This window comes from Trachypithecus francoisi, unplaced genomic scaffold, assembly GCF_009764315.1.
Source record: "Trachypithecus francoisi isolate TF-2019V2 unplaced genomic scaffold, Tfra_2.0 Lachesis_group7, whole genome shotgun sequence".
NCBI lineage: Eukaryota > Metazoa > Chordata > Mammalia > Primates > Cercopithecidae > Trachypithecus > Trachypithecus francoisi.
This window is the reverse complement of record NW_022681472.1, coordinates 47,771,175-47,793,985: the sequence shown is the minus strand read 5'-3', so window position 1 is coordinate 47,793,985 and position 22,811 is coordinate 47,771,175. Positions and strand designations below refer to the sequence as shown.

General features: G+C 38.8%; 1 protein-coding gene across 4 annotated transcripts in view; it reads left to right on the top strand.

Moving 5' to 3' along the window:
• Window positions 1–22,811, top strand: part of RUNX1T1 (RUNX1 partner transcriptional co-repressor 1) — a 147,635-nt gene that overhangs the window by 70,335 nt on the left and 54,489 nt on the right. For all 4 annotated transcript variants that reach the window (XM_033202428.1, XM_033202430.1, XM_033202429.1 and 1 more), the window contains 2 exons: window positions 16,353–16,490; window positions 19,217–19,458. In XM_033202428.1, the coding sequence (XP_033058319.1) occupies window positions 16,353–16,490; window positions 19,217–19,458 (380 nt within the window). The remainder of the gene's footprint in view (window positions 1–16,352; window positions 16,491–19,216; window positions 19,459–22,811) is intronic.

Below are 22,811 nucleotides of genomic sequence, written 5' to 3'. Positions count from 1 at the left end.
TGTACATTTGATATTATTTATCTGGAATAATTTCCAAAGAGTGGAATTGATGTATTAAAGGATACGTATAATTTAGAGGCAATTGATACATATTGCCTAATTGTCCTACAGGAAAATTATTATTTTAGAAAAGTATATTAATTAAAGTGCAAATTTGTACTCTAATACCATATTATAATTAAAAAACTATCATTTTGTTGGATGAAAAAAATGATCCTGTTTAAAAAACACTAGAGAGGTTAAACTTTCCCCTCCCATAGGGTTATGGGTCATTAATATCTATTTTGTACATGTTCTATTTGTATTCTTTTACAATTTTTGTTCTGTTGGGCTGTTGAACTTTTAATTATTGACTTGACGGAGCTATTTCATTTTTTAGAGACAGGGCCTCACTCTGTCACCCAGGCTGGAGGCAGTGGCGTGATCATAGCTCACTGGAGCCTTGAACTCCTGGGCTCAAGTGATCTTCCCTCCTTGGCTGTCCAGAGCACTGGGTTTACAGAATTGAGCTACTGCATCTGGCCTGATGGAACTATTTCTATATTAAGGTTATCAAACCATTGTTGCCATATACCAAACATATTTTCTTCATTTGTTACTTGCCTTTTTACTTGCCTTTTACTTTATTTATGGTACATTTTTCTGTATTCATGTTTATTAATAAGTACCATTATTGGTCTTGGCTCATAATGGTTATTATCTCTTTTCTCATTCTATGATTAAGTAAATATGCACTTACATATTTAATTTTTTATTGCCGTTTTCATATGGAATGAGTGAATTTGAATATATGGTATGAGATGGGTTTATTTTTACAAATTGTCTGGTAGTTGCTTGGGAATTACTGAATTATTGAATTAGTTTGTCTTTTTCTCACTACTATGAGAAATTACCGTGTACTAAATTCTTAAATGTATATATCCATTTCTGAACTTAGTATTTTTTTTTTTTTATTCTGCTATGTTGGCTATCCGTGTGCTAGCAGCACACTGTTGAAATCATTATAGTTTTGTCTTTTTTTTTTTTTTTTTTTTTTTTTTTTTGAGACAGGAGTCTCACTCTACCGCCCAGGCTGGAGTGCAGTGGTACAATCTTGGCTCACTGCAACTTCTGCTGTCAGGTTCAAAAGATTCTTGTGCCTCAGCCTCCCAAGTAGCTGGGATTGCAGGTGTGAGCCCCGTGCCTGGCTAATTATTTTGTATTTTTCTTACGGGATTTCGACATGTTGCTCAGGCTGTTCTCGAACTCCTGGGCTCAAGTTACCCGCCTGCCTCAGCCTCCCAAAGTGTTGGGATTACAGGAGTGAGCCACCACACCCGGCCTTGTCATGCTTTAAATAAACGTTAGGCTGCTGGGCATTGGTTTATACCTGTAATCCCAACATTTTGGAAGGCCAAGGCAGGAGGATTGCTCGAGGCCAGGAGTTCAAGAGCAGCCTAGGCAACATAGTGAAACTAAACCTCTACAAAAAAAATTTAAATTAGTCTAGTATGGTGATACGCACCTGTAGTCCCAGCTAGTCCAGAGGCTAATAAAGGAGGATCGCTAGATCCCATGAGGTCAAGGCTGCCGTGAGCTGTGTTCACACCACTGTACTCCCACCCAAGCAATAGAGCAAGACCCTGTCTCAAATAAACACACATGCATACATACATACATTAGGCTAAATCTTGTCACACTTTATTTTCAAAGTTTTTCCTGGTTATTTTCATTTTAATTTCAGATTAACTTTTAAAACATTTGTAAAATTCTAGAAAAAAATTCTATTGGTATTTTGTTTGTAATGATTGGAGTACATATACAAGAGCGGTTGAATGGACACCTGACAATGTTAACTTTTTTAGATGGTTTGGCACAAAAAACTAGGGGCCTACTATGTGCAAGATACTTATGTTTAGACACCAGAGATACAGCATTGAAAAGATAAGGACCATCATCCTGTATCTCGACCAATTTTTATAATTGTGAAGGATTATAAGTAAATTTTGGCAGATTCATATTTTAGAATTATTGCACTGGAAGTAATGAAGAGAGGATTTGAGCAGAGATGGACTGGAGGGAGAGAAAACAGTCAGAGGCTGCGTAGGTTCTAAAGGCCAGGTCAGAGGTGAACTGGGGGTGGATCGCAAAGGTTATTTAGAAGTAGAGTTGACAGGACATTGGGATGGACTATAGCCAGAGAGAAGTCTTAGGATGATTGTGGTATTTTGGCTTGGTTAGCTCAGTGGAAAATAATGCTATGCCCAGAGATTGAAATACAGGAGGAGGCACACATTTCTGAAGGACTATGTTAGGTTTGGTTCCACATATAACTATCAATGGGATATCCAGCTAGAGTTGTAAGAAAGCAATGAGACCACTTAGTCTGGCCCTCAGGAAAGTATCCTTCCTTGGCCTTCAGGAAAGTATGGACACCTGGCAGAATTTGTTGCATGAGACATGAAAGCCTGTGTCAGATGCCAGATGGGTTGAAGCCAGTTCAGAAGATGAGGAGGTGAGGAAGGGCCAGGGTCCAAGAGAATTCCTTGGAACTCCTAGAGATAGCTAGGAGAAGGATGCCACTGCAGAAGAAGAATGAGAAGTGGCTAAACAGATCAAAGGGCACGCAGAGGACAGGTAAGATAAAGACTGAAAGGTATCTTTTGGGTTAACCACAAAAGAGTTGGTATTTTTGCTGGGGTGGTTTAGGTGGAACAGTGCTGATAGAAGCCCCATTGCAGTGGGAATGAGCTTAAAATATGATAAAGTGATTTCATTATTATCATCAGTTGTTATTTTATTCTATCACTGAAGAAACTTTGGAATCCCTTCTAAAGAGAATGAGGAGTCCAATTGTTTTGCTCTATCTGTACCTTCAAATCTATATTTTTAAATAGAAAATTTCTTGTATATCCACTATTTACTCATACTAAGTACTTGGCAATGTGGTAAGTTCTAGGACTGAGTTGATATAATATGAATTGATATGCCCCCATTTCCTTACGGGACACTGCTCTCTGACAGGTGGTGTTAGACAAATAATTATACAATTATCTATAACAGTTGTGGTAAGCTCTATAAAGACAGATTAGATAGTACAATATTGCTTATAATACAGTGGGTAGGATAGGGGAGAGGTCAAGGATGCCTTCCTTGAGTAAGTGAATTTGAGCTGAGGTGGATTTTCTAGAGAGAGGGAAAGGCCCTGAGGTGAAATGAAGTTTGCAGCTGATTAAACCAATGAGACATGAGATGAGATAAGAGGAGGCCCAGACTAAATCTATCTAGGTTGTTGGTCATTTGAAGGATTTTAGATTTTATACTAAGAGTTATGGTAAACTATGGAAACACTTTAAATATAAGGGAATGACTTGATTGGATCATTAGAATGTCAAGTTCTTGAGTGTAGTGATTTTTACAAATTTTTGTTCACTGACCTGTCCGTAGTGTCTAATGGTACCTAGCACATTTTATATAGCTCAATCAATATTTTTGAATGAATGCCTTTTTTTTAAAAAAATGAGTGAAACATTTGATTTTATGAGAAGTTTTCATCTGTTGTTTCATGTAAACAGATTGCAGTGTGGGGTGAGAGGATGTGAAGTCCAAGTGGAAGATAGTGCTGGCTTGTATGCTGGTGGTGGCAGTGGAAGTGGAGAGGCACATGGAGGAGGTAGAATAATTTGATAGTGGCAAGTGTGGGAGAGGAAGCTACTTGGGATATTTTATACGTGAACAGCACAGTGTCGTTGACAAAGTTGAACTTATATCCTGTCCTTTTTCCGAATACTTCTTTCTGCTGGATTTTGCCTTTGGTTTTTAATATCACCATGCACTTCTCGGTTCCTACTTATTCAAGGGCATCTTACTTCTTACTGAGCTCTGTAAACTTGAACAATACTTCTGAAATATCTCCTTAATTTTCCCCTTTTCTCTAGTCTTACAGCCATTTCCGTACTGGATGCCTGTGTTCTATCTTGCCTAGACTATTGCTATCCAGTACTCCTGCCCTGTTGCCACTTTTATCCTATTCATGCTGTGCTCCAGATATACTATAGAAATGAGCATGTCATTTGGCTGCCTAAAATCTCAGTGCTTTTTCATTGCCTATAATGTAAAGCCTAAACTAAGTACTTTTTTTCCCCTTAGAGTACATTCAATTAAATTCAAGAAATGTTCACTTAAACTCCTGCTATTTGCTTGTCTAAGATTTAGCCACAGGTACCTACCCTGGGCACCTTCCTGATTGTCTCTGCTGATTTGCTGACTACTATCTGGATGATCATAACTGATTCTACTGAGTGTCCGTGCTACCAATTTTCTGTAGCAGCTCTCTGAACCTTCTCTATCACCTTCTTTAACCCTGTCAAAGAAGACAAATGTTATTAGAGTAATAATTGTCAGTTCTTTAGATGATAAAAGGTTTGGATCACTAATGACTTGTTTTTGTTTTTTGTTTGTTTTTTTACTTTCCAGAATGAACTACAGTTTGGCAACAAATTGTTTTTTTTTTTTTTTTGAGACGGAGTCTTGCTCTGCCACCCAGGCTGGAGTGCAGTGGCCGGATCTCAGCTCACTGCAAGCTCCGCCTCCCGGGTTTACGCCATTCTCTTCTCCTGCCTCAGCCTCCCAAGTAGCTGGGACTACAGGCGCCCGCCTCGTCGCCCGGCTAGTTTTTTTTTGTATTTTTAAGTAGAGACAGGGTTTCACCGTATTAGCCAGGATGGTCTCGATCTCCTGACCTCGTGATCCGCCCGTCTCGGCCTCCCAAAGTGCTGGGATTACAGGCTTGAGCCACCGCGCCCGGCCAACAAGTTGTTAACATACAGGCTTATGTTCAGTTTTGGGGCCCTTGTGATAACATGCATCTTTCTCTTCTCCTTGGATAAGGAGGAGTGACTTCCGTTATTTGGGCAACTTAGTTTTCCTTCCTAAGTATTGTTAATCTTAAGTAGAAATTTGCTATTTGCCTGTGCCAGGGGCTTCAAACTTTTCTTTGTTAAACAGGGACCCTTTTTTTTTTTTTTTTTTTTTTGAGACGGAGTCTCGCTCTAGCCTGGGCTGGAGTGCAGTGGCCGGATCTCAGCTCACTGCAAGCTCCGCCTCCCGGGTTTACGCCATTCTCCTGCCTCAGCCTCCGGAGTAGCTGGGACTACAGGCGGCCGCCACCTCGCCCGGCTAGTTTTTTGTATTTTTTAGTAGAGACGGGGTTTCACCGTGTTAGCCAGGATGGTCTCGATCTCCTGACCTCGTGATCCGCCCGTCTCGGCCTCCCAAAGTGCTGAGATTACAGGCTTGAGCCACCGCGCCCGGCCAGGGACCCTTATTTTTAAATGAGATCTTAAACAGAACACCAGGGTGTAAGTCAGATTAACCCAGAACTACCCTATTTGAAGTGAAGTAGTTAGATCCCAGACTGCTGCTTAATATCCATTTGGTACCTTAGGTACCTCTAAGAAGTGGTGATTAGAATAAGAAGCAGGAGTCACTGGAATAAGGGTGGTAACAGCTGTGGGAGGGATGACATTTCTGAAGGACGTAGACATGCAAGTAATGCCTGGTATCCACAGGTATTCCTATGACAGCTGATCTTTCCTTACTTCATGAAATGAGTATGATTTTTCTATGCAGAACCACCATTTGCTCTATTGAACTGTCTTAAGGATTTGTTTCAAACAGCTAAGTTACTTGATTAAAATAGTGATAAAATTGAAAAAAAGAGAGAATTACTAATATGTCTCTAGTTGTTTTGGCAGAAACTAACCTTTCTTCCTTCCTTCCTTTCCTCCCTCCCTCCCCCACCTCCCTTCTTTCCTTCCTTCCTCTCCCCCACCCCCCCGCCCAGCCATTTATTCCATCCGTCTGTCCGTCTGTCCCTCCATCCAATGCCTGCTATTTCAGACACTTTTCTAAATGCTGCGGAGCTAACAAAACAGAAAAATCTCTGTTCACGAAGCCGACATTCTGGATGGGGACACATTCAAAAATAAGATAAATGTGCCATGCATAGCTAGCTGGATAAGGGCTGCAGAGGAAGGGAAGGGGAATTCCTGTTGTCCCTGTATGGAGATACGCCAAAGATTTTTTTGAAATTAGTTTTCCAGAAATAATGATTGATTGGCATAGATTTATCTCATTCTCTCACCTGGCTTCCCTCTTAATCCACATTCACTCCCATTAAAGACCACAGGGATGTGCTTCAGTCTTCTCTGATTCCGAACCAGCTGCTGACTGACTCATCCCAGGACTGAGCCCGTGGCTTTGTCCTCACTGTCATGGTCACCTTGGTGTTTACTGATCACCTGAACTGAGAATGTCTTGTGCCGGCACTTCTTCAGAGCTCATAGCTTACGTATCTTTGGGCTTCAGTTTTTTCTATCTCATCATCACCAAATGTAGAAACCCAGCATATAAAGCAAGTGAAAGATCTGAATGGCAGTGGAAGATGTTTAGGATGAGGCTGCAGACAATCCTTCTGCTCCCCACCCCTTTGGTCTGCCTTGTCACCTCCATGGACTTCTGCCACAGAGCTGTTGTTTCTAGGATAACATTTCAGAGTCATTTTTCTAGGATGGTATTGTCCTTTTGTGATGACAGAAGTGTTTTGTAACTGAACTTTCTAGCATAGTAACCACCAGGCACATGTAAATTTGAATATGCAGCTAGTGTGACTGAGAAACTAAGTTTTAAATTTTATTTAATCTTAATTAAAATTTAAATAGTCACACGTGGCTAGTGGCTACTGTATTGGAAGATGGAAATTTTTTTTATTTTTTTATTTTTCATTTTATTCATTTATTTTTTTTTTTTTTTGAGACGGAGTTTCGCTCTGTTGCCCAGGCCGGAGTGCAGTGGCGCAATCTGGGCTCACTGCAAGCTCCACCTCCTGGGTTCTTGCCATTCTCCTGTCTCAGCCTCCCCAGTAGCTGGGACTACAGGCGCCTGCCACCACGCCCCACTAAATTTTTTGTATTTTTCTTAGAGACAGGGTTTCACTATGTTGGCCAAGATGGTCTCAGTCTCCTGACCTCGTGATCCACCTGCCTCGGCCTCCCAGAGTGCTGAGATTACAGGTGTGAGCCACGGCACCCCGCCAGCAGATACGGCTTTAATGTAATGCTAGCTACAGATTTAACGTTTACTGAGTGCAATTCGTATCCCAGTTTTCCAGGCCACGAATAAAATGACGGTAGTTTTAGATGATAATGAGCTTTAAGAATATCTCGATTAAGACCTGACTTAAAACCTTGGGAAAATTTTTCAATCCCTCGGGGCCTCAGTTCCTTTTTTATCAAGTGGGCAAATTTATAGTACCTTTTCATAGAGAGGTTTAAAGTGAGATAAAGCATGTCCAACATTTGGCACAATGCCTAACCCTGATTTTAGGTGATTCATCCTAATAGAGTTTTGTTGTTGCTGCAGTTGTTTATTGGAGCTTTTCTTTGGCTTGTAAAAAATAAAATATGCCCATTATAGAACAGAGAAAAATAACAAGAAGAAAATAAAAATAACCTGTAATCCCACCATCCACAGACTAAACAACAGAAAACCTGTAGAATGTGGAAAAAAGTATGTTTTTGGTTCACAATATGCTTTTCTCTTTGTTTTGAATGTGTACATGTATGACTACACTGACACTACTATTGTAAAACAGTTTTTAGAGGCTATAGATCATATGTGTATACATTGCCTTACAAACCTTTTCTTCTGGTATCATATACTAAAAGGTCTTAGGAAATATGTTGTGATTACTGAGAGTTGTTAGAAAACTGGTGAATTGAATAATCCAGTAGTATTTTTTTAGATTTATCTTTAGTGATTAATTTTTCCAGAATGTGAAAATTCTTTTGGAATTCTTTTTGGATGATGAGAGGAAAAAAGAGATACATAGATAATTTCATCTTGAGTTAAAACTGTGTGTCAGACACTGCTAAGTGCTGGGACTATAAAAACAAATAAAATGTCATCATTTCTCTTAAGTAAATTGTGGTCTAAATACTGTGTGCTCAGTGCTGCCAAGAGGGATTTAGACAGTCTAATATAAGAACTTGGGACAAACCCAGCCAGCCGGGGATAGAAAGGTTGTCAGCAAAAGGTTTCTGGCTGAAGTAACACCTGAAGGGAGTTTTAAAGGAATGATGGACTTAATTAGGCAGTGGTGGGGTGAAGAGTATTCAAGGAAAGGGATACAGTGAATATGAAAGTCGGAGTGACCAGGGGCATTTGGAGAACTGCAGCTGTCTAGTATGGAGGTCAGAGGTGGGGATGGAGTACATGGCAGAAATGAAAATGTGTTTGGAGCAGTCGCAGGAGCCAGATGGGTCACAAAGGTCTTCCTATGTCCTGTTAAGGAGCACAGACTTTATATTTAAGGTTATAAGAGACATTTGAAGATTATAAGAGGAGAGAGGCAGAATCTCTGGTTACACCACTGGCATACGTAGAAAAATAGCTGGATGCGGTTTGGAGAATGTATCGGAGAAGGGTGGGAGTCCATTCAATGACTTGTTGAATAGGTCAGGCAAGAGATGGTAGATGATTCAGGTTGTAGAAATGAGTAGCCCTCTGGAGGTTTGGGTCTAGAATTTGGGAGGGATATTGACTACAGTTATTCTCATACTGGCCACAGAGTGAATAAAGTCACCCTTTCCAGAGTGCTTACCATGTATCAGGCATTTGAGCAAGAATGCAATACACATTATCTGAGTTTATTCCCACAATACAGGAGTTGCAGAACATGGCCAGTTTTACATAGGGGATGGCAAATTCTAGTCCTGTCTCTGAAGTCCAAGGATAACACAAATGAAATCACTAAGGAAGCGTATAGAGTAAACATTTGAAAAGGGTCTAAGAAGGAATTTTAGGGGAAAATGTCAGTAGTTATCACAGAGCAGGAAAATGAGGAGCCCTTAAGTGACTGAAAAGGAGAAGCGAGGAAGGCCAGAGAAAGAGAGTATTAGACTCATGGGATTCTGGTTATGCAGATGGTTCAGGAAGGAAGTAGGGAAGCTTCAGATGCTACAGAGATGCCAGATAAAGTAGTGTACATGTTTCTTGGATTAATAATAAAGAGACAATTGAGAAGAGTTTTGGTGGAGTTTAGGAGGATATCTTGATGCTACATGCCAGGGTTGCTTTTGTTTGTTTTTGTTTTTGTTTTTTTGAGATGGGGTTTCACTGTGTTACCCAGGCTTTAGTGCAGTGGCAAGATCTTGGCTCACTGCAGCCTCTGCCTGCCAGGCTCAAGAGATTTTCCTGCCTCAGCCTCCTGCATAGGAGGGACTACAGGCATGTGCCACCACGCCTGGCTAATTTTTGTATTTTTTTTTTTTTTTGTAGAGACAGGGCTTCACCATGTTGGGCCAGGGTCGTCTTGAACTCTCGTACTCAAGTGATCCACCCATCTTAGCCTCCCAAAATGCTGGAATTACAGTCATGAGCTACCGCACTCCACCTTACATGCCAGGGTTATTTTATCAGCATTTCTTGGTTTAGGTGAAAATCAGCTCAATCTAGGTTATAGGCAAAGAAGGGATTGATTGACTAGGAATCTGTAGAAGGTTTGGAAGACCCAAATTGTAGGAATTTTACATATCTGACAAGTCCCTAGTATTCAGTAGAATTAGGGACTTTATTTACCACTGCCATTATAATCTCTTATTACTTCTCTTTGCTTCTTTCTGCCTGTTAGTTGCTGGCTTTTGTATTGCAGACCTGCTTTCTAGACGTGGAAGGTGCCATTTTCTACCCCTGGAGAGGGATTGTTTTTCTTTCCTCAACTCTAAATATAAAGATCTTGGAGAAGGACTGACACTGCCTATCTTGGACTAGGTGCTATGTCTGGGCTTGTTGGTGTCTTGGGTACAAGTTCATGAAAGAACATGGTAGTTCCCAAGGTAGTTACGAGACTAGAGGGAATGGCAGTTTCTAGCATGGGGAGAGAAATGTTTAGACAGACAGTCTCATAGGTTTCTGCTTTTAGTGCATGGAAGATGGACTGGGAGATGAAGAACCAGAGAAAGTGACTATAGATTCTCTTTTAAGAGCCTGCGCTATGAAAGAAAACCCTGGTGATTATTTTGGTGACAACTAAAGAGGGAGAATTGGACTTTAGAATGTGTATTTTATAACTAAATCATTGATGAGGATTTAGTAATGAGGATTGAAAATATATTTGAAAAAAAGAGGTAGACATTAATTTTAATGTTTGTGGGAGAAAAATTGATATGCAGACATTCTTATGGACATGGAAATTTATGTGAACAGAGGAAGGCTAGTTATAATCACCACTTTCAAAGTAATTGTATTTGTGGTCACTTCATTATCAAATATATGTTTTCAGGGTGGTCATCTTTATGTCTGTAATGATCGTAAGCCATATCTGTAGAAAGAAACCAGAGAATATTAGTATTTGCAAAAGATCTTTAGGAAGAATGCAATCCAACATGCTTAATTTATAGATAAGAAAAGTAGAATTCAAAAAAGTGAAGGGAAGTAATCATTTACAGTGCCTATTAGAAAAGAAGGGACTATTTGCTCCCTGGGTCCGTGTTTAGAAAGTGAGGACGTCTTTCTCATAGCCTCTTCAGTAGACCTCCCTTCATGGCCCATGGTCCAGAATTGAATTACATCACCCACCTCTGAAGCCTGCTATTGAAAAAGAAACTGTAAGAATCTGACTAATGTGCAAAAAGGAGGATTTGCCCCCAAAGATTGTGGGAAGAGGATGAGTACCTAAACAAAGTCAGGGCTCTCCAGCAAGGAAGAAAGCAGCGAGGAAGAAAGCAACAAGTGTTGTTGAATAAGAACTCAGCAGTGTCTGCAACATGGACTAAGCTAAAGAGCTTATATTTTATTCCATGGACAATGGGACTCTCCTGAAGGTTTTAGATCAGAGAATAGATAAGATCCTATTTGTGTTTCAGCAAAAATGCTATTCATAAAACATCTATGGTCTTAGTCCGTTTGTACTGCTATATCGGTACCTTAGACTGGGTAGTGTAAACAAGATAAATTTATTTCTCATACTTCTGGAGGCTGAGAAATGCAAAATCAAGGTATTGGCAGGTTGGGTAAGGGCCTAGTCTCTGCTTTCAAAATGGCAACTTGTTGCTGGAATGCTGCCTCTTCACATGGCAGAAGAGATGAGGGGCAAAAGTGGCCTCCCTAGCACTCTCCAGCCCATTTATAAGGGACCAGTCCCATCCATGATGGTAGAGCCCTTATGGTCTGAGTGCCTCCCAAAGGCCCCACTTCTTAATACTATCACATTGGTGATTAAGTTTCAACACATGAATTTTGGGAAACATTCAGATCATAGCACCTGTAGTAAGACATGAGGTGAGACGTCATTCTATATAAGTTGCAAAGTTGAACTAAATTTCAGGTCTCCAGTATCTTCCCATGTTGCCTACATTCTATCCTCTCTCTGTGTGTACTGTTGATGGTGTGTGTTTGTCTTTTACCATGAAATTTGGTATCTTTGAACCGACAATAATATAAGGAATGAATTTCTAATAGTTAGAAATGTAACTATCCTTCCTGTGAGAACCACAACTATATTAATACGTATTTATTAAGCATCCTCCTCAGGAGGATTTTTTAAAAATATTGCCATCAAATGCTTACCGTTTGCATTAGTTGGAATGTTTGGGTGTATAATATATACATGTGACCATCATACAGAAGGGCTGTGATAAATGCTAAAAGAAAGGCAGAGGTAATGTGATATGGCTGTTGCCTGGGGCAGTTGAGGGAAGCTGAAAGAGGATGTGTGATCTACAGTGAGCAGTGAAGAATGTGCAGGGTGGGACAGTTTATTCTAGATGAGGGAAACAGCAAGAAAAAGAAAGGCAGAAAAGCCAAGGAGTACCAAGGTGACTGGTACTGATAGAGCCTAGGGTTGAGGGAAAAGTCAGGAATGGATCATGGAGTCGATGGCACAAGAGAATGAAGCTCACATCTGTTGGTACCTAATGTAAGTAGGCACAGTGCTAGGGTTTAAAACGTGCAACCTCATTCAATCTCACCACATTCCTATGAGGGACAGAGGATCATTTTTGCATTTTTCTCATGAGGGACTGAGGCTTGGGAAAACTAACTTGCCTGAGAACTCACTACTAATGGTTGAAAAAGTCAAGATTTGAAACCAGTCTGCCTTAACTCAGGGTTTTTCTGTTATGCCAAATACCCCACTGTGTCATTTCATGATGCTTAGCATTTGACTCTTATTCTCGGGCATTGCGGAAGGGTTCTGAGCAGGAATGGGCTCATCACATTGCCCATCAGGGAAGGGTGGAGGCTGGATGGAAGGCAGAAGCAACCAGCACCATTGTTGTGGTCCATGGATAGTCTCCTGTAACATCTGACACCCAGACATTGGAGTCACTACATAGCATCATTTTCGGAACTGTATTTGCCATCTTTCCCAGTGAAATAAAAATTAAAATTCTATACCCACCTTGATGCCTCTCTAGCTTTCTCCTTTCCTATTTCCTGCTACAGGACTTCCATTTCCACTTTGGCTTATCCTCTCTAGTACCTTCTAGCCGAGCCAACACGTGTTCAAATATGACTAACTCAGACTAACTACTAATGGTCCAAGAAGTTCCTCCTAATCCGTAACATCTCTGAGAATTCTATAATAATTGACCTGATAAACTGATAGAAAAAGATATGCCACCTACCAACACTTGAACTCCTTTTCTGTTGTTGTTGTTGTTTTTGTTTTATACTGGTCCTCTCTAGAATGCTATGTAAACAAGGAAAATGCAGAATACCTACTTTTTGTACCTTAGAAACACATCTGGTGCTATTTGAACTAACTAAAAGTAAAGTAAGGGCCATGGCAGATTATGCCATACCTTTTCTTTTTGTTAAAAAAAAAAAAAAGGAAATGGAAAACATACCACTTCTAGAAGGCCCTGACACTGAACTGGATATTGAAATCATATAGGTAATGTATTAATATGTGCCACATTTCTTTTCCATGCATCAACTATCTTTGGTACATATGTGTTGGATATTTGCCATGTGAGAGAAACATTACCCAGAGGGAAGATCGTCTTTAGAAGTAGTGTGAATCATTAAGGTAGAAGTAAAGTCAGCCCTTTTTGATTTTACTTACCTTTGCTACATGATCTGATGGAGGTTTTTTCTTTTTCTTTTTTTCTTTTGACTTTTAATCATTTTGTGTCAGTCTTTGGCTATATGTCAGAATTCCTCTATTGCAACTAAAAAATGGAAATTACATACTAGGACACTATAATTTCCATGAACTTAAAAAATTCTATAAAAAATATTATAACTTAATATTGGTTTTACCATGTCCTCTAATTTGAAATGGAGTGAAATGCTTCTGTGGTTAAATCAGCTTGCTTGTGCTGTTTGCTATAAAAGTTTCAAGAATATACATTTCAAAAAAAGTTTTTAAATAATCCAAAACAAATGCAACAGGGCTCAGCACACTTGAAACACATTTTCTGAATTTATCTTAAATCTCTGTGCTCCAGAGAGTGTTCATGTGTATGTGGATTAGGCCTGGCTGGTTATTTCACCATCTATCTCCATCCTGGATTGATTGCACTGAACAGCACAGAATGAGTTACATATGGTCCCACTTTGTCTCAGTTTGTAGGACCTCTGGGCTGGAACTCCATTTGATCAGAGTGAAGCTAACCATTGCAGAAATTTGGCTAATGTCAAAACCCTAAATATGTGCACATATACATATATTCTGGCTAGAATGTTCATATTCCTGTTAGAAGTAGTGGTGTTTTCTATGCATTGGCTCAGTAGTTATTGTTGACATTTCCAGAATTAAAAAAATAATCTAAGGATGATGATGTTCTGGATAGGAATCATGTTACAAATGTGGACCAAGACAATATTCAGATGTTTTCAAATCAAAATTATGAATATACCAAAAACTTTCTAAAATTGGGAAGGAAGAAGATAGGAATACAAAGATTATCTTAAATGCAAACTTAAAATTGAGGAGGAAACCTATTGTCAAATTTATCATTTCTTTTTTTTAATGTAGTCTATTAAAAAAAAGAAAAATAGGCTTCAAATATATTTAAAGTTTAGATATTGCTCCTTGACTCATAAACTTGAGTCAGGTAGGGGGCTGTGCACATTAAGGTCCAGCTTGTAGCCACTGAGGGTAAAAGAAGCTGTTGAGGGTAACTTACTCCCCCATCAGGCTCTTGTCTCTCTATTTTGTTCTTTTTCCTCCTCTTCTTTTTCCTTCTATTGCTTCATTTATTTTTTTATTACTCCCACTTCCCCTCCCCCTCCTGCTCTTCCTTTCTCTGTCTGTGCAACCACGTGCTTCAAATCTGTGTATCTGGACTGCCTTCTCTAACAGTTCCGTGTGAGTGTTAGCAGAATGAAAACCAGATGGACCAGCAGTTCCCACTGTTATCTCCCAGCCGACTCTGGCAAGCCTCCCCTTCTCCCTCCCTCCTTGGCATGACAGAAATATTTGCCTTTATTTAGGGAGACTTGTATTTGCTGCTGTACCTCTTCCCTCAGCTGCAACATAAGTGGGAAGCTATTTATTCCCTTGTTGCTGAGGTTGGTTGAGGTGAGTAGAATGTGCAATGAATTTAACTATTGAAGAAGCAGTTTTAAGCCTACCTAACTTCTGTATTTTTCTAGAATAAGTGACTTACTGGTTTTTAAATGTTCTGGAATAGCAATCTGAAGACAAGTTTTTAACAATAGACAAAGGTGAAAATGCTCTTCATTTGTGTCTCTACCATCCTTTCACCCAGAACACTTTTATTCACTATAGGCACATCCATTGTTATTCAGTCAGAAGTAGAGATTCAGAAATGGAGACCCTGATATTGCTGTTAACTCATCAATAATAATAATAATAGCTTACTGTGCAAATACTCTTATTAGAATGATGATTATTTTCATTCTCTTATTGCATCTTCCCTAAAGTGATATCAACATTATTTCAACTTCTAAATGTTGTGTTTTATTGCAGCCCAAATGTTAAGAAATTGCTTTGAACAAGAATGAGGTAGATTTGGAATTGTGATAGTAGTAATTTGGGTTTTTCCTTTTCTTTCAATAATTGTCCTTTAAGTAATTTTGAGAATTTCTCACTGTGGTTATTGTAACGTTTTTAAAGGCTTGTTCTTTCTTAATAGTAACTTCACCTTTTTAAAAGTCCAAGTGTGAGATATTTGTGTCTATAACTGCAAGAGGTGCCTCGAAACACTTTGGGTGTGTGTGTGTTCTTGTGCGTGCCTACACATGTTTGTGAAAGAATTAGATCTAAAGAAACAACCAAAAATAGAGACTCTGATACTGCTGTTGACTAACTCATTGTGCAAATGCTCTTATTTGAATGATTATTTTTATCCTTTTATTGCATCTTCCTTAAGATGATAGCAACATTATTTCAACTTTTAAATGTTTATTACAACCAAAGTGTTAAGAAATTGCTTTGAACAGATCAAAAGGTCTGTTGCTTTGATAAGTAGATTAGATTGAGAAAAACAGTTCAAAATGTCAAGGGAAAAGTATACTTAAGAGAAAGCAGTTCGGAAGTATGAATGTCCATTATTGGGTAATCAGTAAATTTCTTCGTGTCTGCCACAAACTCATGAAAACAATATTAGCAGTGTCTAGTTCTTTTTAGTTCTGCATTTGGGACTTTTACATTCTTACTCCTGTTTGAAATTATTAATTGGAGGATTGGTTTCATGCTTTTAAAATGGCAAGTCATAAATTTACACATTCTAAGTAAATAATAGCTTCACTTCATTGTATAACACATTTCACTTATGTAGCAGTGATTTTTAAAACAGGGCAGGAAAAATTGAAGTGCGAAATATGTCTGGAAGACAATAACCTGTTTCATCTAAGAGGCCAGGAAACTAAGGATAGCAAAGGGATGGCAGGTGTTACAGAAAATCATTACAAAGAGCTGGCTCCTACCAGTATCTCACCTGCATAGCAGACTTCAGGTTTTTGTTATTTCTGAGCTGTCATGAGGGGTTCATTATCATCCCACTTCCTCATCTATTTTCTACCTCTTGCTAACATTGGCTTCAGCTTCCAGTGCAGTTGTGCTGCTGCATATAACACTACCAAGGTAGCATCTGCCTAAGCCAGAAATAACAATAGGATATAATATAACCTAGTTACAAATGAGGTCCTGCCATCTGTGCTATACTTTCTTAAGTGGAGTTTGGATGATAAAATCCTGATTTAAACTTCAGTAGATAAGCGTATTTTATTGATAGAAGATGTTGAATTTCTTCTGTTCACTTGCTTTTAAAAAAGATAAACCCCACTTGAAAAACTGAGGTGCTTAAGGAGTAAAATAATATGTTCCTGGTGGCATCCTCCAGATCGTACTGAGAAGCACTCCACAATGCCAGACTCACCTGTGGATGTGAAGACACAATCTAGGCTGACTCCTCCAACGATGCCACCTCCCCCAACTACTCAAGGAGCTCCAAGAACCAGTTCATTTACACCGACAACATGTAAGTAGTCATTTCAGGCTTTTGAGTTTCGGTTTTAAAGTTTAAATTAGATTTTTTTTTCTGCAAATGAAAAATCAAGGGAAAATAAGATTCAGCATCAATGTGTAATGCAGAAATGAAGCAAAAAAAAAAAAAATCATTTTTTTGCCAGTGAGTAGGTTACTGAGCACAGGAGTATCATAGCTTAGGTATAATTTGTATGACTGCTAATATTTGCCTTCCTTTTCATTATTGCTTCAAAGTTGTAGTCTGCTATGATTTTAGCAAATGAAGGAGCATTTCATCTGTAATTCCAGTTGTTACCACTGTAACTTCTAATTCATCTTAATGTGGAGCTCTTTTAGTTTGTTCAGCATGACTTGGAACATGGAAATGTGCTATTATTATTTCTAGGTTACTTCTGGTCTTCTAACACCATTTTCATCTATTTAGAGCGGTTGCAAATATTGTTAAAATATAATATCCTTGAGTTAAAAGGGGTATTGATATGCAACAATATCATACAGAAAACTTTCTGAAGTGAGAAGTGCCTTTCTTGCCTTCTTTTGGGGGACAGAATCTCACTCTGTCACCCAGGCTGGAGTGCAGTGGCACAATCTCAGTTGACTGCAACCTCTGCCTCCTAGGTTCAAGCGATTCTCCTGCCTCAGCCTCCTGAGTAGCTGGGATTATAGGCATGCACCACCAAGCCCAGCTAATTTTTGTATTTTTAGTAGATATGGAGTTTCACCATGTTGGTCAGACTGGTCTTGAACTCCTGACCTCATGATCCTCCCACCTTGGCCTCCGAAAGTGCTGGGATTATAGGCGTGAGCCGTTGTGCCCGGTTGTGTCTTTCTTGTTTTGAACCTGTCAGACTCTTACTAAAACTTTACTCCATTCCTGCTTGGCTCAAGTCCTGTGTTCTCTCAATGGAGTGTATTGCTTTTGGTACAGTCCAAAGGAAAGGACAGAAAATTCTGACTGAATTGCAACTTCCCATTCTTTCCTGTATATTTCATTAGGGATAGTTAATAACTTTGTTTTAATAAATCTCAAAATCCGAGTTGAAATTGTTGTCAAGGATTTGTGAAACTAGTAAATGTTATCGGTTGCAGCTATTTTGCACACCGTGTGCCATGAAATCCATATGAATGAAAAATAACTAAAAGGCAAAAATAGATCTGTGGGACTATAAGGGATTAGCAAAATACGCATCCTCAGGCTGTTTATGCAGTGTTGCGCTGCCATTTAAAAGACCTTTCCAAATGCGTAAGGAGCAGGTGATTGTGCAATGCCAAGTTGTAACGTTGTCATCTTATATTTGGTTTGTTGTTACCCAAAGCCACAGGGGTGGGCATATGTCTCCTGTGAGATGTCCTGGTGAGCTGGCATATCTTGACAGGTTATTATGATACTCATTTGGGACAAGAGAACCATTTTATTATGTCAAAATGAAACTTTTAACAATAACATCGTCCTTAAAATATTTTCAAACTATATCAAAATTAAATTAAAAAGATGGGTTTGATAAAGGTCTGCTTATCAAATTAATTGATTTAACATGATAAAATCAACATTTTCTTTAATGCAAAGGATGCAGATTTTTTAATTCTGGTTCTTATGGATTATCAACGTTTTGCTTTCTTTTTCTGTACTTATTATTAGTGTACATATTAATGGGTTACAGAGTGACAGGGATTGTCGTCTTGATGTTCAAACAAATTTTATCAGAAATGAATTTACTGAATTATCACCACTCCATGCTCTTGGCTGAATTGAGGTGTCTCCTTTTGATTTCTTGAAATAACTCCTTATTAAACACCATATCCATTTTGGCTTTGTACATAAAATATGCATTTTTCCTAAAGAAGTGGTTAAGAAGTGTGAGGGGGAGAAAATAGCCTTCTAATTGGGTGGTGGAAGGTTAAAACTTGAAAGTCCTATTCCTATAAACACAGCTGTCAGTTGTGTGTACAAAACATGATTAAAAATGTTCAATGATAAATTTAGTCTCCACCAAATGTACACTTTCTCTAGGGGAGCAGTTTGGAAAGGAGTAGTCCTGTTATATTGATGTAAGCCTGCGACCAAAGGCTGACATCCGAAGCTGTCTGTTCTATTTTTGAAACATTTCAGGTGGTTGGCATATGTGCACATGGGCGGCAGGGCTAGCCCTGGGTTGCAGCAGACTCCATTTATTATCAGCCTCTGTTCAGGATACCATCACTCAGTATGAGGAGTAGACCCATTTAGTTACAGAGTACCTGAGGATGTAGTAACCATGTGAAGTCCAAGCATTTTTAAAAAGTCCCAACATTTAAAAAGTTATAAAACCTTTATGTAGGCCGGGCGCGGTGGCTCAAGCCTGTAATCCCAGCACTTTGGGAGGCCGAGACGGGCGGATCACGAGGTCAGGAGATCGAGACCATCCTGGCTAATACGGTGAAACCCCGTCTCTACTAAAAATACAAAAACTAGCCGGGCGAGGTGGCGGGCGCCTGTAGTCCCAGCTACTTGGGAGGCTGAGGCAGGAGAATGGCGGAAACCCAGGAGGCGGAGCTTGCAGTGAGCTGAGATCTGGCCACTGCACTCCAGTCCGGGCGACAGAGCGAGACTCCGCCTCAAAAAAAAAAAAAAAAAAAAAACCTTTATGTAGATGTAAATGGTAGGAAACTTGGTGGCAATTTCCTCATGCATGTTCTCTGTAAGTTTATGATTTCCTTCTGATTTTGTGCTCTTGACAGTAACTAATGGCACGAGCCATTCTCCTACAGCCTTGAATGGCGCCCCCTCACCACCCAATGGCTTCAGCAATGGGCCTTCCTCTTCTTCCTCCTCCTCTCTGGCTAATCAACAGCTGCCCCCAGCCTGTGGCGCCAGGCAACTCAGCAAGCTGAAAAGGTTCCTTACTACCCTGCAGCAGTTTGGCAATGACATTTCACCTGAGATAGGAGAAAGAGTTCGCACCCTCGTTCTGGGACTAGTGGTAAGCAAATGGAAACCAACCCAGTTTTCTTGGTGTAAGGGATAGTGTGAGTGGGAGACTCAGATATGTAGACACTGTTCTCACAGCTATTTTGTTACAGTAGTTTCTACATCTGAAGAGTGTGTGCAAGTGTGATTCATGCTATAGTGATAATCTTTTAAATTCTGCATTATATATTGACCCCACCAGTTTTTTTTCTCACTATTTGATTAATAAAGATATGGTTATACAAATTTATTGTTATATTGACCATAAACATGTGTCTATGTATATATATGTGTGTGTGTATATATATGTGTGTATACATATATATACACATGTCTATGTTTATATATATATATATATATACACACGTGTGTGTATGTGTATGTATGTGCACATGTGTTTCAGTATTTCAGTAAGTATAGTCTCCTGGCATGTCTAGTAGCTTTCAATGATGACAAAATGGTTTTGTTATGTTGAGTCACTCAATCTGATTGGGTGCTCATTTTAATTTTGTTGCTTTAGGGGATTTTTATCATTGGCCTAGATGAACACGAATTTATAACAACACATTCTTGTTTTATCTAGTGTTGTTTTTAAGATGAATAACATTGAAATTTTTTATTGTGGTAAACTATACATACAGTTTATCATTTTAGCCATTTTTAAGTGTACAGTTTAGTGGCATTATGTATATTCACGTTGCTATATAGCCACCACCACTGTCCATCTCCGGAACTTTTTCATCACCTCAAACTGAAGCCTTCTGTATTCATAAAACAGTAACTCCTCATCTCTTTTATCCCCAGACCCTGGTAAACACTATTTCTTTTTTGTTTAAAAAAAACGAATCTTCATTATAGGTAGAATTACCAACACCACTAGTTTGAGAAGAGAACTGTTGGTTTTTGCATATTACACTATGTTCTGCACATTGTCACACTGGAAAATAGAACATACATCTTTTTTTGCATTCTAAGTCACTTTTCCATGTGTTGTGATTTTCTGTAGAAGCAGAGGATTTTCGAGTATTTAGGAAGGCTAGTCTCCCATATCACACTGAGTCACGGAGAAGCTATGCGTCATATATTCAGTTCTTTCATTGTCCAGGATTATGGTCAAACTCAAATTAGAATGATAGGCAGCAGTCTCCGTTTTCTTGAAATAGATTATTTATTTATATTATATGGACCTATCAGGGGCAAAGCCATACCAGTTGTGTTTTGCAAAAGGAGTTTCAGAATTAGACGGCTGGGTGAGAGACTAGTTCAGAAGAAATACTTCAAATCACTATATCCCATATTTGATAGAGATTTTGCAATTTAATTTTTAACCGTTAACTGCCTCTCCTCCCTGCTCCAAGAACAAGAGACTTCCATGTTTCTCACAATCTATCAGCTCCACCTTGTAAACTTCCAAGACAGGAAGGTGATTTTCATAAGAGGTGTGTTGGCATACTTCAGATACTTTTGTCAGTCACTTATCTTTTCCTTTTTATTCATTCTTGAATTTGCATAATAAGCTTTTTAACATGTAAATAAGTTAGACCAAGAAACCACAAAGTAAATCCAAAGTAATAATTGTATCAAGTAAATGGCGAATGTGTTGTTCTTAGCAAAAAAAATTTTTTTAATTGCCTTAAAAATTTGACCTGTTCTTTATTAACAGCGGTTCCATAATTGAAAATGGAGAAAAACTTGGTAGCTTTAAGTAGATTTTTCCCAAGTGGCATACTTTTGTGTGAAATACTTTTAAAAAATATATTTTTTTAAATCTAAAAGCCTAGAGAGGAAAATAGGGGAAGACATTAATTAATGATGTCTTACATATAATAGGCAGTGAATATTCATTGAGTAGCAGACTTCTGTTTTAAACATTTGGCTTACAAGCCATTTTACATAATTCTCAGAACTACCATTTGAGGGAGTGATTTTTTTTTTTGAGGTAGTGATTTTTATACACATTTGATACATAGGCAAACTGAAGTTACAGAGGTTAAGTAAAATATACAAGACCACCCAGCTGGTAGTGACAGATTTGAACCTAGGTACTAAATTATAATCACATTACGCTGATGTTAGGTGGAGTTAAGAAAATGTTAGGAAGTACTGTTTTTTTTTTTTTTCCTTTAAAAAAATTTTTTTTAGTAATTTTTTTGAGACAGGGTCTTTCTTTGTCACCTATACCCATTCTCTGTCACCCAGTGCATTCGCGTTGGTGCCAGCAAGGCTCACTGCAGCCTTGACCTTCCAAGCGTAAGCAATCCTCCCTTCCCAGCCTCCCCTGGGACTACAGGCACACACCACCACACCTGGCTAAATTTTTTGTGACATCAACTCACTTTGTTGCTCTGGCTAGTCTCAAACTCCTGGACTCACGCAACACTCCTGTCTTGGCCTCCCAAGACAGGCATGAGCTACTCTTGGGAGTTACAGGCTTGGATTACAGGCATGAGCCACTGCACTGGACTGGAAGTACTGTCCTTTTGAAAATGAGTTATAGAAACAAAATGATAGATTTTTAAAAATTGGCTCCTTGACATTTATTGTTACAGATAGGAAGTTGGTGTTTATTCATAGTTTCATGTGAAGATGTTTTGAGTGCAGGGGTATGAAGAACTTAGAACTTGGTGCTCCTGTACTTTATTGTAAAAGGAAACATGCACAAAAAAAGTGGGTAGAGCAATATTGTTATGACGTTAGGTCACAAATTGCCAAATTTTGTCAGTCATCAGAATTATTGAAGGGACTGAAGAAGTTGAGACTGAGTTGTGATCCTGCCGTAGGAACTAAAGAAAACAAATGAAATGAAGGTTAATTTACTCAATGACTTTATAATTGGTTTATAAAGTCATTACTCAATGACTTATAATTTGTTGTTCATTAAATATTATCCATTGTAGGGTATAAATCCTGAGTATTTGGGGCTTGTTTTTTTTTAATATAAGGTAGGTTAGGAGTGAATCTGAGTTAATTTTGTTTGGGTCTAGGATAAGAGGCATTTGCCTCTAGGATAAATGGAATATCTTCGATAATTGGGATTTTTTTTTTTTTTCAACTTATACAAAACTCACTGACTTGGAAGAGTCAAACTTTTTCTTTGGCTTTATTGGCATAGCACACTACCCAACTTCGATGTTCACCCTGAGCAAAGATGCTTTGGCAGACAAAGAAAGAATACAAGATGGAAATACAGGAGGAGGAGAAGAATATTTCCACCAGCAGTAGTGCTGACATGACGTGGGATAAATCTTGACTGAGAATTCTGACATTTGCCTTTGGTCCTTTAAGTGATCTATTATGCTTTTAAATACATGCAAGTGTGTTTGTTTTCCATAAAGGCAATGTTAGAAAATTCTTCATAATTGCACA